Source organism: Sinocyclocheilus anshuiensis, unplaced genomic scaffold, assembly GCF_001515605.1.
Source record: "Sinocyclocheilus anshuiensis isolate Anshui unplaced genomic scaffold, SAMN03320099.WGS_v1.1 scaffold2235, whole genome shotgun sequence".
NCBI classification, from domain to species: Eukaryota; Metazoa; Chordata; class Actinopteri; order Cypriniformes; family Cyprinidae; genus Sinocyclocheilus; species Sinocyclocheilus anshuiensis.
In genome coordinates, this window is record NW_015536588.1 from 31,190 (window position 1) to 50,395 (window position 19,206).

Here is a 19,206-nt window from a genome sequence, read left to right on the forward strand (position 1 = left end):
CGTAACATTTCTGTCACACGCTTGAAGAATTCGGCCAATCACATCCCTCACAATATTTTTCAGACCGATGAGCTTTGTAAAAATCGATGCGTTTCAGAAAGGCGGGGCATAGAGGAGAAACAATAATGTACAGTATGTGGAAAATAATGTGTTTTTTTAACCTTAAACCGCAAACACATTTCATTACACCAAATACACAAAATAATGTTCTTTTTAGCAGCATCATATGACCCCTTTAAAAAATGACATTGACATTGAGCAAATGACTGAATTGACCACTCCTATGAAAATATAATATTTCGTAATTTTCATTTAAATCTGGCTAATTCTCAAATTGTTAATCATAAACAAATGTCAGAAAAACGCTATGGGGATTCAAATCAGAATATGACTTTCTGTGACAGAACATGTCCTCTGTAGTGGACATCAGGACATACAGCATGTTTATTAGGGTTGCTAAGGTGTTGCTCTCATTATTAAACTTCTTTTTCATTACATGTTGCTCCAAAAACCTATTAATATGCAAATTAGATACAATGTACATATACAATGTAAAGAAAGGGAATACCCTTTTATGGTCATGTTTACACACACATTGCAAATTAGAATATCAAATAATTATGTAATATCTTTCATAACATAGTTCAGAATCATCTTTTTGTTTGAATCATCAAAAAAAACAAACAAAAAAAAACAGGCCTGATGTCCAGAAAACATAGCATAAAATATAAACTTTAAAATACATTTCTCTCTCTCTCTATCATTTGTTTGTTAATTCAGTTATATAGAAAAAAGGGCAGACTGATCAACACTCACTCACAGAGCTACTGTTAGTCTGTGTATTTTTATGTTTGTGAGAAATTGTGAGAAAAGAAGTGATAAATTAGAGCTTGTCATTAGGTGACTGCCATCTACTGGATATATTAAAGAACACACTCCCCCACCCAGCTTCTTTTTTTTGTGTGTGTGTGTGTGTGCATTAGAATCACAATCCTTTTTATGAGAACTGAAAAGTTAGATTTGTTAAACTATTACTATTAACATAAAATAAGCCTACCATAGAACGTGTCTAGCACAACATTACATGGTCCCAGTTCTCTGTTAATTGTGACCATTTATTTAATTTTCTTTTTCTTTTTAAACTTTTTTTCTTCTTAATTTTTTGTTGTTGTTAAAAAATAGAATGTTTATTGCTAGAAAATAACAAATATCACACCTCTGAGTTTTAAACTGTAATATTGGTAACTGTGTTGCATTTAATCTGTGCAAATTCTGAAACAGAAAAATTGAGACCCAGAGTGACGTCTTTCCTAACGCCCATGTGACACCATCTGCTCTATAAAACAGTGCTGACTTGTCATACATTAATGAGTCAAGTGGGTGTATGAGAGAAAGTAATAGAGATGTGGATAACACTATATTTATATTTTTATCTGTCCTTTACCTGTATCTCTGCATCTTCAATCACCAGGTCAGGCTCCTGTCAGCTCCAGGGACGCTTCAAGTTGAAGGGGATGTACCAAGACGGAGACCTTATCATTGGAGGCCTGTTTGCATTTCATCTCATCACAGTGTTCCCAGAACTGAACTTTAAAAGAGAACCGGAGCAGTCACATTGTGAGCGGTGAGCCTGGGCTAAACGGATGGCAAAAAACGGAAAGGACATTTGAAAGACAATAGAAGGAAACATGCAGAACAAAGTCTATGTTTTATGTATTTCGTTTAGAGCTGATTGTCTAATGAAAGGTTTGAAATGTGTTGAGATGAGAGAGATCAAGAGATCATCTTATCATGGGATGTTTTTTTTTTTTTGTTTTTTGTGATGATATTCTGATATTCTTTAGGGTAACTGAATGTAAACATTGTGCTGCCTTTTCTAGATTCTATATGCCAAGTTTCCAGCAGGCACAAACTATGGTATATGCCATAAATGAGATCAATAACAATCCTAACCTGTTGCCTAACATAACCCTCGGTTATCATCTGTATGACAACTGTGTGAAGCTTGGACTGGCATTCAGGTCTGCAACCGCCCTGCTTAGTGGGACAGAGGAGACCGTTTCCAATTTCAACTGCACTGGCCCTCCTCCAGTAATTGGGATTGTGGGGGATCCTGGATCTACTCACTGTATAGCAATCTCCAGTGTGCTGGGACTGTTTCGAATACCTATGGTAGGATGAGTTAAATATACAATTCCATTACCTTTCACAAAATGTTTCATTTTGTCTGCTAATTTAAAAGAGTAATTGCTATAACAACTATTTTTGTCATTATGATCTCTCCTATAGGTTAGCTACTATGCCACCTGCTCCTGCTTGAGTGACAGGAAAAAGTATCCCTCTTTCTTCAGAACAATCCCCAGTGATGCCTTCCAGGTGCAGGCTATGATTCAGATTTTGAAGCATTTTGGATGGACTTGGGTTGGTCTTCTCTACAGTGATGATGACTATGGCATCAATGCTGCTCAGTCCTTCCAAAAGGAAGTGCAGTTGTTTGGAGGTTGTGTTTCTTTTTCTGAAATCTTGCCTCTTGATAACAACCACATAGACATCCAGCACATTGTACAAGGGATTCAGGCCTCTACAGCAAGAGTGGTGGTGGTGTTCTCCACAGAAGCCTATCTGCTGCCTTTGATGGATGAGGTGGTATTGCAGAATGTAACAGGCAGGCAGTGGATTGCAAGTGAAGCTTGGGCCACCTCACCTGTGTTTCACACTCAGCGTCTTCTGCCCTTTCTAGGAGGCACTCTGGGCATTGCCATCCGTCGAGGAGAGATCCAGGGACTTCATGAATTTCTGCTACACCTCCATCCTGACAGTAATTTGAGAAATAATATGGTGAGAATCTTCTGGGAGAACATGTTTGGGTGCAGCTTTGACACTGGAGGTAGAGAGGGAGAAAAAATGTGTACAGGACAGGAAGATTTAAGCAGCACAGAAACAGCATACACTGATGTTTCAGAGCTGAGGGCTTCATATAATGTGTATAAGGCAGTTTATGCCCTGGCACATGCACTACATGGCCTTATGCAGTGTGAGGAGGGTAGTGGGCCATTCAGTGGGAACAGATGTGGCGATATAACCAACCTAAAACCCTGGCAGGTAAGACTCCTGTGGACAGAAACATAGCTTATCAGTTATACTGTTAATTTCAAATTTTATAGGATAGCTAAATGGAAAACGAAAACAAAACATATTCATAAAAATCATTAAGATGGATATGTTCTGTCTACAAACTGTGCAGCTGGTTCACTACCTACAGAAAGTGAACTTCACCACAGGCTTTGGGGACCATGTGTCATTTGATGAGAATGGAGATGCTCTGGCCATCTATGATGTGATGAACTGGCAGCCGAGCTCTGATGGATCAATAGTTGCTCGAACAGTTGGTGTGGTAGATGAAGGGGCAGCAAGAGGGAAGGTGCTCACATTGGAGGAGGATGCAATATACTGGAACTTAGAGACAAATAAAGTAAGTATTTTTCAATCTTTTAAACTATTGAAACAGAACCCTCCTATGATAACATATTATGTGTGTAATTTTTGCTGAAGGAAGTATACTTTTTGGAAATTATACAAACATACTGTGCACTATTTGTGTGTGTGTGTGTGTGTGTGTGTGTGTGTGTGTGTGTGTGTTTATGTGTTTTATGTGTCCTTCAGCCTCAACAGTCTGTGTGCAGTGAGAGCTGCCCCCCAGGCACCAGGCGAACCAGAAGGAAGGGCCTTCCTGTTTGCTGTTTTGACTGCCTGCCATGTGCAGATGGAGAGATTTCTAATATACCAGGTGAAGAGAGTCATGCCAGCAAAATTACAACAGTTGAAACAGTAGTATTATTTAATCACAGTTCAACATTATGCCTCTGTTTTTGTGTTCTCTCTCTTTAATTTTCATATACATAGATTCCATTGAGTGCACAGTGTGTCCAGATGAGTTCTGGTCCAACCCAAAAAAGGATGAGTGTGTCCCGAAAGAAGTGGAGTTTCTATCCTATGAGGAACCTCTGGGCATTTCCTTGAGCACTGCTTCCTTGCTCGGCACTTGTATCTGTTCTGCAGTGGTTGTCATCTTTGCGCATCACCGCCATACTCCAGTTGTGCGAGCTAACAATTCAGAGCTCAGCTTTCTGCTGCTGTTATCACTCAAACTATGTTTTCTGTGTGTGCTGCTTTTCATTGGCCGGCCTCAGTTATGGACGTGCCAGTTAAGACATGCAGTGTTTGGCATAAGCTTTGTCCTGTGCATCTCCAGCATCCTGGTGAAGACTATGGTGGTAATAGCTGTGTTCAAGTCATCTCGACCAGAGGGTAAAAGTGCTATGAAATGGTTTGGAGCCGCTCAACAAAGATGCACAGTTCTGGTCCTAACAACCCTCCAGGTTGTGATATGTGCAGTCTGGCTATCAAATGTATCTCCAGCACCGCATAAAAATAGCCAGTATATCAGTTCCAAAATAGTATATGAATGTACTATAGGCTCAGTGGCTGGGTTTTCCATGCTACTCGGCTATATTGGCCTTTTAGCAGCAGTAAGTTTCCTGTTAGCCTTCCTTGCAAGAAATCTTCCAGATAATTTTAATGAAGCAAAGTTCATCACTTTTAGCATGCTGATCTTCTGTGCTGTGTGGATTGCATTTGTTCCAGCATATGTGAGTTCACCAGGGAAATATGCAGTGGCTGTAGAGATATTTGCCATCCTGGCTTCAAGTTTTGGATTACTGGTTGCCATATTTGCTCCAAAGTGCTACATCATTATTTTACACCCAGCAAGAAACACTAAAAAAGCCATCATGGGAAGAGCAACCTAAAAAAATAAAAAATAAAAAAAAAAACTTTAGTTTTAAATGCTGAACAAATGTACTGCTTGTTGAAACATGAATACACAGCTTTGATGCAGGTAAAGAACAATTAGCAGCTGTTTTCAATCAAATAAGCGTGGCTTGTTTTCAGATAAATCTCTGTCAGATCTAACAAACCCCTTACATACCCTCACATAAATTGAAACATTCAGTTCAAAGAAGCATTTTATCTAAAAATGAATTAATGAATGATTTACACAGAACATATGAATTTAAATCATCCTAACGTGCATATTGTTTATGTCTTGTGTGAAATAGCATTTTAACATTTACAAAGTGGCCCTATTTATTGTAAGCCACTCACCATAACATAATTTTTTTTTAAAGAATACAATGGATTTTTTTTTCTTTTCTTTTTTTATCTACATTATGCCACAAATGCTGTTGACTGAGTTTAACTTTTATTATTAAACCTTGAATTTAAGTAAATAAATAAAATGTGTCAACAATAGGTTTTTCTTCTGTTAGAGCTTTCAGTCTTCAAGTGCCACCTTCATATATTGTAGTCAGCGTACTCCACCTGCAGGCAATATTATGATGTTATGTTAACCTTATTAAACCATGCCTTACTAAGAACAGACAGCACAGAATAAGCGATTATGGGATGAGATGTTGCATTCAAATTCATCTAAAATCAGGATGGAGCTTAACGGAATGTGAATGAATGAACGCATACGTGTGCGTGCGTGTGTGTAGAACTGTGAGAATGCACACTTTCCATAATTGTTTTCCCAATTTGCTTCTAATGCACAATCCATGTTTTTGATTTGAGTGTGTGTGTGCACTGGTTTCGGTGGTTTATGGGGACACAAATTTGTATAATGACATGGGTATGACAGAGGTATTACAGTGTGAAGGTGGTTTATGAGGATGCTGCCTAAGTCCCCATAATTCAAAAGGCTTAAAAAAACATACTAAATTGTCTAATTTTTTATGAGTGAAATGTGTATTTAATATGATATAAACAGGCTGACGTCAATTGTCTACGTTTGAAGTAACTGATCAATTACCAGTTAATTAACTGATAAAAATTAGTTAATTAATAACTGATAAAAAGTGTTTTTTATATATATATATATATATATATATATATATAGAATGGTATTTAGGATAATGGACAGAATGAATGAATGAATGAATGAAAAATACCCTGTCACACTTTACTCATGATTTGAAAATGACTCAAAACAGTTACCCAGAAGGATATCCTTATTTCTCAAGTGACACCTCCCCTACTATAAAAGAATACCACACTGGGTCTATATATATATATATATATATATATATATAGAATGGTATTTAGGATAATGGACAGAATGAATGAATGAATGAATGAAAAATACCCTGTCACACTTTACTCATGATTTGAAAATGACTCAAAACAGTTACCCAGAAGGATATCCTTATTTCTCAAGTGACACCTCCCCTACTATAAAAGAATACCACACTGGGTCATACAGTAAATTTAGCTGAGTTTGTCATAAAGAAAAAGGAAGAAGGACAGAGATGTGGATCACTCTAAATATCTGCCTGTATCTGTCATTTAACTATATCACTGCTACTTTTATCTCAGACTCTTGTCAGCTCCAAGGACGCTTCAAGTTGAACGGGATGTACCAGGTTGGAGACTTCATAATTGGAGGCCTGTTTGAGGTTCAGCACCTCAAAGTCTTCCCAGAACTTACCTTCAGAACTGAGCCAGAACTGCCCCAGTGTGAGGAGTGAGTTTGGATTGAATGAGAACTGCTGTGCTTAACAAAGAGTATGAAAGAAAAGTAAAATGAGATTTAAAGAAAAGGATGAAAAAGAACAATGACATAGCTGCTGATTGTGAATTGTTCACAATATTTTTTCTAAATTATTTGTTTCCCGTGACTTCTAGATTTTGTTTTTCAACTCAACTAATATATGAGAATAGAAACTACATCATTACAACTTTGTGCTGAAATTATATACTGCATACAAAACTCAAATAGTGAGTAGAAAAGCACAAGGACAAAATAGAAATGTGGTCGTAATCTACTTTATATAATAATTATATTATAATTGATCTCTGATTTTAAATATACAGTAAGCTAGATACATTACTACTTAGTCATAAAATATGTTGCTATTTCCAGATTCTATATGGCAAGTTTCCAGCAGGCACTGACTATGGTTTTTGCCATAAATGAGATTAACAATAATAATGACATGCTGTCTAACATCATGCTTGGTTACCAAATCTATGACAACTGCTTAAGACTTGGAGTGGCGTTCCGGGCTGCCATATCCCTGGCTAGCGGGACAGAGGAGTCCTTCTCAGACCTCAACTGCACTGGCCCTCCTCCTGTGATTGGGATTGTGGGGGACCCAGGTTCAAGTCAATCAATAGCAATTTCCAGTGTCCTGGGTCTGTTTCGAGTTCCTATGGTAAGACATGATATATATTTTTGCCATAAAATATACAGTATTTGTTTACAAATATCAGTTTGTAAATAATTAAAAATGTGTGTGTGTGCTTTAAAACCATTTTATTCCCTTGCTTCTCATTTCTTATGAATTTCATTCACAGTGTGAAATTGCCTGAGAAACCTTTTTTGTTTGTTTGTTTTGTTCTTGTGATTTGTATTAGGTTAGTTACTATGCCACTTGCTCCTGTTTGAGTGACAGGAAAAAGTACCCCTCTTTCTTCAGAACAATCCCCAGTGATGCCTTCCAGGTGCGGGCTATGGTTCAGATCTTGAGACATTTTGGATGGACTTGGGTTGGTCTCCTCTACAGTGATGATGACTACGGCATCTATGCTGCTCAGTCCTTCCAGCAGGAAATGCAGCTGTTTGGGGGTTGTGTGGCATTTTCTGAGATTTTGCCTTATGATAATAACCACAGGGACATTCATCGAATAGTAGGGGTTATACAGACCTCTACAGCCAAGGTAGTTGTAGCATTCTCAACTGATTTGTCATCCCTGATGGATGAATTGTTGTCGCAAAATGTGACAGGCAGGCAGTGGATTGCAAGTGAGGCTTGGACAACAACACCTGTCCTACAAACTCCACAATATTTGCCCCTACTGGGGGGGACACTGGGCATTGCCATCCGTCGTGGACAGATTCAGGGACTTCATGACTTTCTGATACATCTCCACCCTGACAATAATCCAAAAAACAGTACAATAAAAATCTTCTGGGAGAAAATGTTTGGGTGCAAGTTTGAGGCTGTAGATGAACAACAAGAACAAGGTGGAACCAAATGTTCAGGGCATGAGGATCTGAGCAGCACAGAAACAGCATACACTGATGTATCAGAGCTGAGGGCCTCATATAATGTGTATAAGGCAGTTTATACCCTGGCACATGCACTTCATGACCTGATGCAGTGTGAGGAGGGGAGAGGACCATTCAATGGGAACAGCTGTGCCGACATAACCAACCTGAAACCTTGGCAGGTAAAACTCATATATAGTGCACACAATATACAAAGTTCTGCCACATATTTCATATAACACATGTTCTGTCTACAAACTGTACAGCTGGTTCACTACCTACAGAAAGTGAACTTCACCACAGGTTTTGGGGATCGTGTGTCATTTGATGAGAATGGAGATGCTCTGGCCATCTATGATGTGATGAACTGGCACCCAAGGTCTGATGGGTCGATCGTTGTCCGCACAGTTGGTGTGGTAGATGAAGGGGCAACAACAGGGAAAGTGCTCACACTGGATGAAAATGCATTATACTGGAATTTTGAGCCAAAAAAGGCAAATAACATATAGCATGTTACTTACCTCTTGGTTAGGATGTTTAGTCTGAACGTTTAACAAAAAACAATAACATTTAATTGGCCGATGAGTAACCAGTAGCAATAAATTAATAAGTCTTTGTACCCTTTTAACTGTTTTTTAACTCTGTTCACTGACATATATGAAAGAATATGATTAAAAATAGTAATAATCATACATAAACATTTTAGGTGTATGTAAATAAATATATCTAGAAATTTAGAAATTGATTATCCTCCTTCAGCCCCCACAGTCTGTGTGCAGTGAAAGCTGCCCCCCAGGCACCAGACGAGCAAGGAGGAAAGGCTTTCCTGTCTGCTGTTTTGACTGCCTGCCATGTGGAGATGGAGAGATTTCTAATACGACAAGTGAGAAGATTCATGTTTGCAAATTAAATATGTATTTGAACATAAATATTGGATAATTTTCAATATAATTATACTGTGCTCTTGTCCTATATCTCTCTTTCTTTCCGTCTCTTACAGATTCACCCGAATGCGTCATGTGTCCAGATGAGTTTTGGCCGAGTCCAGAAAATGACCACTGTGTTCCTAAAGAAGTTGAATTTCTGTCCTATGAAGATCCGCTGGGGATTTCTCTGACCACTGCCTCCCTCTTAGGCACTAGTTTCTGTGCTCTTGTGATGGTCATCTTTGCTCATCACCGTAACACTCCTGTAGTACGTGCTAACAATTCAGAGCTTAGCTTCCTGCTGCTGTTGTCACTCAAACTGTGTTTTCTGTGTGTGCTGCTGTTCATTGGCCGGCCACAATTGTGGACATGTCAGTTAAGGCATGCTGTGTTTGGCATAAGCTTTGTCCTGTGCATCTCCAGCATCCTGGTCAAGACTATGGTGGTAATAGCCGTATTCAAGTCATCTCGACCAGAGGGTAAATCTGCCATAAAGTGGTTTGGTTCAGCACAGCAAAGAGGAACTGTTTTAGCCCTAACTTCTACACAAGTAGCAATATGCACAGTCTGGTTATCTACTGCGTCCCCGACACCCCATAAAAACAATCATTATATCCGCTCTAAAATAGTATATGAATGCGCTATAGGCTCAGTGGCTGGTTTTTCTGTGCTGTTGGGATACATTGGACTGTTGGCGGCGGTAAGTTTCCTGTTAGCCTTCATGGCCAGGAAACTTCCAGATAATTTTAATGAAGCAAAGTTCATCACTTTCAGCATGCTGATTTTCTGTGCTGTGTGGATTACATTTGTTCCAGCATATGTGAGCTCACCAGGGAAATATGCAGTGGCTGTGGAGATTTTTGCCATACTGGCTTCCAGTTTTGGATTACTGATGGCCATATTTGCCCCAAAGTGCTACTTAATTATATTACACCCAGAAAGAAACACTAAAAAAGCCATCATGGGAAGATCAACCCAAAATAAATAGTTTTACATGCTGAACAGATGAGTAATTAACTAGTGTAAGATTCTGTAAATAAAATGGAACATCCAATTACTTCAAATTGTGCGTATATACACTGTATTTGTGTGTGTTGCTTATTTACCTTCAGATAAACTATCAAATTTACATCTCTCACAGGTTCATTAGGTTCTTTTGGCAGTTTTTTTAATTTTAGTTGATTTTGCTTAGATTATCTCTGTCAATCTGAAATAAAATTATGTTACTCACAAATATCATATGCATGTTGTTATTTAACTACTGCTTACAAGGTAGACACTCTGTGTACAGCTGGTAAATTGTTTATGCATTATTATGTCATTAAAAATACATATATTAAAATAAAATTACATTTGTTTAAGAATGGCAAAATAAGCACATAGTGGGAACACATATATTTGTATTCACATACAAATCAGTGCCTTTGCTAACAGTGCCCAGTAAAAAATGTTATATACAGTATGCCTTCGATAACAGTGGCTAGTAGAATTATAAAATTTATTTTACTGGGCACTTTTAGCGAAAGGCACTGATTGGTATGTGACTACACATATACACTATGTGTATCAGCTCTGTATTAATTAGCATTGAGGAAAGAAGCTTGTAGGAATTGGGAGTGCTTAAAGCTCCTGTGATAAACACAACAAAATGGTGCATTACAAAAACTTAGTCCAGCGCATGACTGCCACATAGATGATATCCTGTGTAACATACTGTCCATCAGAAGACAGTCTACAGACTACAGTACCACTGGCTGGATCAGATCTTCAAGACCAGCATCAATTAACCCAGTTTATCTGAGCTGATCTGAGCTTGTGAACAAAACAATGAATGTACAAATTTCAGATTTTTCCACTTTAAAAAGGTCTGTAAAAACAAGGCCCCAATATACTGTTAATATGAAGGAATTTCCCATATTGATTTTTAATACAATATATAATAGTTTTAATACAATTTTATAATAGTTTTACACATATTTTGAATTACACATTATATTGTTTGTGTTTAGGATTAAAGGAAATGTCCATAAACTCTCCTGTAGAAAATTACCAGTACGTTTTTTTTTCTTTGATATTTTCATGTTCTTAGTTTTTTTTTGTTTTGTTTTTTGCTATCATTCATCAATAATATTTGTAAACATGATAAATGAACCCACAATGATGTATTCATTCCCAGGGAGGTCCATGTGACATCACCTGCTCTGTAGAAAAAAAAAAAAACGTGCACAGTCCTTATAATAAATTAGGGAAACAATAGAGTGAGTGGGTCATAAAAGAGATTAAGGAAGAGAAATGAGGATTGCTCTAAACATCTGTCTCTATCTTTCCTGTACTTTTGTCTCTGCTACTTTAATTTCAGACTCCTGTCAAATCCAGGGACACTTCAAGCTGAACGGAATGTACCAGGGTGGAGATTTTATCATTGGAGGCTTGTTTGAGGTTCAGCACCTCAAAGTCTTTCCAGAACTTAGTTTCAGAATGGAGCCGGAACAGCCCCAGTGTGAGGAGTGAGTGTGGAAAGTAGAGGATGGGAAGTTATGCTGACTGAAGAGTATGGACGACTGAAATTAGATTAGAGAAATTAAGAAAAAAAAAAAAAACAATTGCCAGATGACAATAACAGGAAAAGGGGAATTATTTAGAATATTTTGTATTTGATTACATGCAATGGGCTTTATTTAATTATTAATATGTATTAATAATGAATATGTATATATAACTATACATTGTCACTGAACTTTTTTTTTTCCTCCTAGATTCTATATGTCAAGTTTCCAGCAGGCACAAACAATGGTTTTCGCTGTAGATGAGATCAATAAAAATCCAAACCTGCTGCCTAACATCACTCTTGGTTATCATCTTTATGACAACTGTTTGAAGCTTGTAGTGGCATTCAGGGCTGCTACAACTCTTATTAGTGGCACAAAAAATACATTTTCAAACCTGAATTGCACTGGCCCACCACCAGTGATTGCTATAGTTGGGGATCCTGGGTCCACTCACTCCATTGCAGTTTCTAGTGTACTTGGTCTGTTTCGCATTCCAATGGTAAGATATAATATCAATATAAAAATAATCATAACGATGATTTTATGCTTCTTTAATAATAATGACAATTTCTTTCTTTCTCTTTTACCCACCTTCACTTTTCTGCTTTCTTACTGTCTCTCCTAATTAGATTAGCTACTATGCCACCTGTTCCTGTTTGAGTGACAGGAAGAAGTACCCCTCTTTCTTCAGAACAATCCCCAGTGATGCCTTCCAGGTGCGGGCTATTGTTCAGATCTTAAAATATTTTGGATGGACATGGGTTGGGGTTCTCTATAGTGATGATGACTATGGAATCTATGCTGCTCAGTCTTTCCATCAGGAAATGCAGAAATTTGGAGGTTGTGTGGCTTTTTCTGAAATAATTCCCTATGATAATCACAGGGACATTCAGCGCGTAGTGGCACTGATTAAAGCCTCTACAGCCAGAGTAGTGGTGGCATTCTCAACTGATCTGTTACCCCTGATGGACGAATTGTTACTGCAAAATGTGACAGGCAGGCAGTGGATTGCAAGTGAGGCTTGGACCACCTCACCTGTGCTCCACCTTCCACGTTTTGTACCCCTCGTTGGGGGCACACTGGGCATTGCCATCCGTCGAGGAGAGATCAAGGGACTTAATGACTTTCTTCTACGTCTTCAACCTGACAGCAATCCAAGAAATAATATGGTGAGAATCTTTTGGGAGAACATGTTTGGGTGCAGTTTTGAGAATGGAAGCAGAGATGGGAAAAAAATGTGTACAGCGGAAGAGGATCTGAACAGCACAGTTAATGAATATAATGATGTATCAGAGCTGAGGGCCTCTTATAATGTGTATAAAACAGTTTATGCCCTGGCACATGCACTTCATGACCTGATGCAGTGTGAGGAGGGGAGAGGACCATTCACTGGGAACAGATGTGCTTACATATCCAACCTACAGCCATGGCAGGTAAAACCCACAGCAATAGGGCCCATAGTTTACTGCACTACAAAGTCTACTTAATGAAAAAAAACACATAAATATATGACTAATATTTGTTTTTATAACCTGTGCAGATTGTTCACTACCTACAGAAAGTTAACTTCACCACAGGCTTTGGGGATCATGTATCATTTGATGAGAATGGAGATGCTCTGGCAATCTATGATGTGATGAACTGGCAGCCGAGCTCTGATGGATCGATCGTTGTCCGCACAGTTGGTGTGGTAGATGAAGGGGCGACAACAGGGAAAGTGCTCACACTGGATGAGGATGCATTATACTGGAACTTTGAGACAGAAAAAGTAAATTAAAAAGTAAAACTATCCCTTTTGCAGATATATAGTCTTAATACCATACAAAGTTATGACAAGACAAATAAGACTAAGTTAAAAAGCTGAAATTAATGAAACGTTTGTCATTATGTGATATACAAAAACATGATTAATAGCAGATGATGTATCCTTCAGCCCCCACGGTCTGTGTGCAGTGAGAGTTGCCCCCCGGGAACCAGACAAGCCACGAGGAAGGGCCTTCCTGTCTGCTGTTTTGATTGCTTGCCGTGTGCAGATGGAGAGATTTCTAATGCATCAGGTGAGAAGCAGTATTAAAATTATATGTTTTGTGCATGAATCTGCAAATGTTACACAAATATTGTTTTCTTTATTCATCTTTTACAGATTCTACTGAATGCACAGTGTGTCCAAATGAATTCTGGTCCAGTCAAGAAAAAAATCACTGTGTCCCTAAAGAAGTAGAGTTTCTGTCTTATGAAGATCCTCTGGGCATCTCGCTGACCACTGCTTCCCTGCTTGGCACCTGCTTCTGCGCCCTTGTGATGGTCATCTTTGCTCATCACCATAACACTCCTGTAGTACGCTCCAACAATTCAGAGCTCAGCTTCCTGCTGCTGGTATCACTCAAACTGTGTTTCCTGTGTGTGCTGCTGTTCATTGGCCGGCCACAGTTGTGGACGTGTCAATTAAGACATGCCATGTTTGGTATTAGCTTTGTACTTTGTGTCTCCAGCATCCTGGTGAAGACTATGGTGGTAATAGCCGTGTTCAAGTCATCTCGACCAGAGGGTAAAAGTACGATGAAATGGTTTGGAGCAGCTCAACAAAGAGGCACCGTCCTAGTTCTCACTGCTGTCCAGGTTGTAATATGCGCAGTCTGGCTATCAACTGCCTCTCCAACACCCCATAAAAACATTCAGTATATCAGGTCTAAAATAGTATTTGAATGTGCCATTGGTTCAGTGGCTGGGTTTGCCATTCTGCTTGGGTACATTGGCCTCCTGGCAGCAGTAAGCTTCCTGTTAGCTTTTCTCGCTAGAAATCTTCCAGATAATTTTAATGAAGCGAAATTCATTACCTTTAGTATGCTTATCTTCTGTGCTGTGTGGATTGCATTTGTTCCAGCATATGTGAGCTCACCAGGGAAATATGCAGTGGCTGTGGAGATATTTGCCATTTTAGCTTCTAGTTTTGGATTACTGGTGGCCATATTTGCCCCAAAGTGCTACATCATCCTATTACACCCAGAGAGAAACACTAAAAAAGCCATCATGGGAAGAACAGCTGAAAAGAAATAATTGCACATGCTGACTAGGGAAGTTTCTTAAAATGGTATTTCTGCCTAGTTCACACTAGTTCACTGTCCAACTTGGAGCAGCTTTAATACTCAGATATGCATCATTATATGCTTTATACGTTCATTATATTTATTGTATGTTTTCTTATATAATGCCATATTAATGTAACAATAAAATATATATTACAATAAAAATGATCACCATATTAAAACCTACTAATGCTTTATTTTTCAATATTTCAATATTCAACATTTATAAGAAAAACTGTTTTCAAATGAAAAATGGTTTTCAAGAAATGTGAATTGTCTCAATTAAAATACAGAAAATATTCCACCAAAACAGATTTAAAGCAACCATTGCTTAGTTGTGAATATGCCACTATAATAAATGTGGGTAACACGGTGTCCTTGTTACACATGTTACATGTACTTACTATTATAATAACAACAAATTATGCATAATTACATGCAAGTAACCCAAAATCAAATCCTAATCCTGACCCTACCAATATATGAAGTACACGTAGTTAATTAATATTAATCAGTACTTAAATGTATAATTACACTGTGAAAAGGACACCTTAAAATACAGTGTAACCAAAACGTATTATACTAATGACTTATTTCTAAAAAATAAAAAAAAAGAAGAAAAAGTAATAAAACATTTAAATTAAAACTATGGCCAAAAATACAGATAAGTACACTATTCAAAAAGCTAATTAATAGCTCATTAATAATGAACAGAGATCTCTTCATTCAAAGTATATACCCTTATCATTATTTTAAAAATAAATCACATGCCTTTCTTGAGTGAGGTTGAACTACACCGCAAAACTGGTGACCTTGAACTGATCATCTGAGTACAAGCTTCCAACATAGAAATGAAACAAGCTGTGAATGGGGAATGCTTACTTTATTAACCACATAGGAATAAAGTTCAAGTTCAGGTTTATTTATAAAGCACATAAAAAAAAGTATCACAGTTGTGGCAGGTCTGCATGATGGACCAAAGGTGCCCGACTGATATGTAAACATCAAACTAAAGATCAAAACTAAAGATTTTTGGGAATTTATATAAAGACAGAACTTTCTCAGGAATATAAATACATATCCTCAAAACATGTGAGTTCACAAAACAAGATTCACAGGTGAAATATGTGATTTATAAATCACAGGTGTGTTCACAAATATCACATAAATCACATTTTTTTATAATTAATTAATTAATTGATTAATATTTTATTTTATTTTATTTTATTTTACCTGGAGGGCAGGTCATTCGTCGTCTTCACTGAGCACACAGCTCTGGCACAGGCCTTCAATTGCCCAAAAACCTCCCCACGACTGACCCGGTGGACGCTCCAGCTCCAACAGTTCAATTTCCACGTCCATTACAGGAAAGGCTGTCTAAATACAGAACCTGATGCCTTATCCCGATCTGCTGCCTTCTCCTACCCTGAAGCTGCCCCTTGCCTCACCATGTGGCACACACTAGAAGAAATGGTCAGACATTACCCACACTCATTTGAAAGAAGACCTCAAACCGCGCTCAGCCAAGGAATACCCCATCTCCTTTGAAGAACATCAGGGAGTGCTCTATCGTAGAGTGCCTTTAAAAAGCAGAGGAGAAAAATATCAGTTAGTGGTTCCCCAATCTCTGACTCATGAGTTTATGATCTACTATCATGACAATCCTCTTGGGGTCACTTGGGACAACTGAAGACTCTGCTAAATATTCTAGAAGTGGCCTGATGGCCAACTGTGAGAAGAGACGTCTGGCAGTATGTGAAAGGGTGTGAAACGTGCCAAAAATACAAAGCCAGTAATGCTAAGCCATCTGGTTTCCTTTAGAGCTCGCATGTTACAGAGCCTGGACACACCCTAGGCATGGACCTAATGGGACCATTTCCTGCAAGTAAAAAACAGAACACTTATCTCCTTGTCATTGTGGACTACTATACAAAGTGGGCATAAATGCTCCCACTGAGAGATGCCAAAACCCAGAAAATAGTAAAGGTGCTCCAAGAAGAGATCTTCACCTGCTGGGGCATCCCTAAATATCTGGTGTCTGATAGGGGTCCCCAGTTTACATCTAGTATTTTGGCAGATCTCTGTAAGACATGGGGTTGTGTACAAAAATTAACCACCAGCTATCATCCACAGTCTAACCTGTGTGACGAGTGTCCCGAAGCTTCATCAGCGTCGCCCTGGAAACAAGCGAGGAGCACCTGGCCATCATCATCACAGGCTGATCGGTCACAGCTGCACCTCATCAGGCGGCGGCTGCCACATAAGCCACGCAAGCCCTGCCATCTGGGAGACTTCTCCATGAGACTGAGCACTAACTCGCCCTCTCATTTTTCCCACAGACAGCAGCGTGTGACCGACCAGCCCCACAGGAGCACTGCACGGACCCTCTGCACTGGGAAGACGGAAGAGAGCACTCACGGCACCGGAGTACCTACCTGGACCTTTCTCACTATCACCCATCACCCCAATAAACTGACCCTCCGGGGTATTGATTGAGATTACTTGTCGTGTGATTCTTCACACCGTTACACTGGTGGAGAATGTGGGCAAATCAGTGAAGAATCACCGACAAGCGATCTTCTTCACCTCACCTTTTTTTCCTTGTTTTTGTCTCCGGGTTCTGTCACAGGCGAGCGCTCCTCCCCCACCATGGACGAAATCCTCCAGCGGCTCACCGAGGTTAGCATCCGCCAGCAACAAATAGTTGAGCACCTCGCCACCCGTCAAGGAGAGACGGAGCAGGAACTGCCGCCGGTGCTCAACGCGTTCCGCTGCCGGAACCCCGAGTACAAGCCGCAAAGCTGCTACCCAAGCTGACCCCTCATGATGACGTAGAAGCCTTCTTACAAATGTTCGAAGCGACGGCCACCACAGAAGGATGAAAACAGATGAGGAAAAGGATCGACCGGGTCATGCCATTAGACCGGGAACAACTGACGAAGGCGCAGCAGGCCCAACAGCGCCATTATAACCGGGCAGCCCAACCACGGGAGTTCCAGCCTGGAGACCGAGTCATGGTCCTAGTCCCCAACGCTGCGTGCAAGTTCCTGGCCACCTGGCAGGGTCCCTATACGGTGCTGGAAAGGATTCCACCCCCTATCTCTCCCCTACTATTTCATATCGTTAACAGGACCAGGATGACGCTTAGGGGGGGGAGTGTGACGAGCATCCCGAAGCTTCATCAGCGTCGCCCTGGAAACAAGCGAGGAGCTCCTGGCCATCATCATCAAAGGCTGATCGGTCACAGCTGTACCTTATCAGGCGGCGGCTACATAAGCCACGCAAGCCCTGCCATCTAGGAGATTCCTCCATGAGACTGAGCACTAACCCGCCCTCTCATTTTTCCCACAGAAAGCAGCGTGTGACCGACCAGCCCCACAGGAGCACTGCACGGACCCTCTGCACTGGGAAGACGGAAGAGAGCACTCACGGCACCGGAGCACCTACCTGGACCTTTCTCACTATCACCCATCACCCCAATAAATCCATCCTCCGGGGTATTGATTGAGATTACTTGTCGTGTGATTCTTCACCCCGTTACACCTGACAGAAAGGATTAATAGGACTGTAAAAATTATGATTGCAGCCTACATGGGGCAGTAACATCAAACCTGGGACCAGTGGATATCAGAGTTCTGTTTTGCCCTTAACACTGCCCAACAGGAGCGCACCGGGAAAACTCCCGCAGAGCTCATGATGGGCAGGCAGATTCTGGGACTGCTGGAGCGTTTAATCCACCGACCACCTTCACCAGAGCAAGCTGTTTATTCCCTACTGGAACGACAAAACATCATGGCGGACAAGGTGAAGAACAGAATGAGAGTGAGTCAGGCCAAACAAGCTAGGTATTATAATTACAGACGAAAAATGCGCAGTTTCAAATGGGTGACCTAGTTTGGATCAAAACTCATCCTCTTTCCAGCTCCTCCAATAAATTCTCTGCCAAGTTAGCGCCCAAGTGGGAGGGTCCAGCTGAGATCAAAAATAAAACAGGGCCAATAAATTACACAGTGTGTTGGGGCAACCCACCTCGAACTGATGTTTATAACATGGTGAACTTGAAGCATTATTACGGACTCTTTCCACCGCTGTTTTGCCTGTGCTTGGACTTGTACCCAAGGAGAAATATCTCTTGCTGTTTCTGGATCGTTTCTTCAGGATTTTCACAGGACAGCGCTGTTCCTTCGAGCTCACGGACTCTTGTGATTGCCGGTGAGACCGATCTCACACACACACACATAAAGACTTTCATCAATTTATATATTGGACTTTGCGGACAATAAACACACACACCCACAAACCTGTGAATCGTTATATATTTATCTATAGGTCAGGTCCCAAAACCATTCAAGCTGGCGGTTAACACTAGAACCGCCACGGGGTAAATTTTACCCGTGGCTGTTTTTAAAACGTACATAAAGATTTTTAATAAGACATTCAAGTCTCCCAGTCACTGACTTTTACTAAAATTGTGTGATTTACAATCCCCTGTTGTTAAAAACTGTTTAGATAAAACCAGATAAAAAAACGGGGCATTT

The 19,206-nt window shown here is 39.8% G+C and overlaps 3 protein-coding genes across 3 annotated transcripts; all 3 read left to right on the forward strand.

Annotated features, from left to right (window-relative positions):
• The first annotated feature begins 1,403 nt into the window (after positions 1–1,403).
• Positions 1,404–4,808, forward strand: olfcq1 (olfactory receptor C family, q1). Its single transcript, XM_016505952.1, has 6 exons — positions 1,404–1,624; positions 1,881–2,172; positions 2,290–3,102; positions 3,245–3,472; positions 3,664–3,787; positions 3,904–4,808. The coding sequence occupies exons 1-6, from the start codon at positions 1,404–1,406 to the stop codon at positions 4,806–4,808; spliced, it is 2,583 nt and encodes an 860-aa protein (XP_016361438.1).
• Positions 4,809–6,365: 1,557 nt separating this feature from the next.
• On the forward strand, positions 6,366–10,021 carry LOC107703370 (extracellular calcium-sensing receptor-like). Its single transcript, XM_016505977.1, has 6 exons — positions 6,366–6,580; positions 6,980–7,271; positions 7,474–8,289; positions 8,374–8,601; positions 8,867–8,990; positions 9,108–10,021. Exons 1-6 carry the CDS (start codon positions 6,366–6,368, stop codon positions 10,019–10,021), a joined length of 2,589 nt encoding a protein of 862 aa, XP_016361463.1.
• Positions 10,022–11,325: 1,304 nt separating this feature from the next.
• On the forward strand, positions 11,326–14,639 carry LOC107703378 (extracellular calcium-sensing receptor-like). Its single transcript, XM_016505987.1, has 6 exons — positions 11,326–11,540; positions 11,790–12,081; positions 12,212–13,015; positions 13,123–13,350; positions 13,516–13,639; positions 13,726–14,639. Exons 1-6 carry the CDS (start codon positions 11,326–11,328, stop codon positions 14,637–14,639), a joined length of 2,577 nt encoding a protein of 858 aa, XP_016361473.1.
• Positions 14,640–19,206: the final 4,567 nt, after the last annotated feature.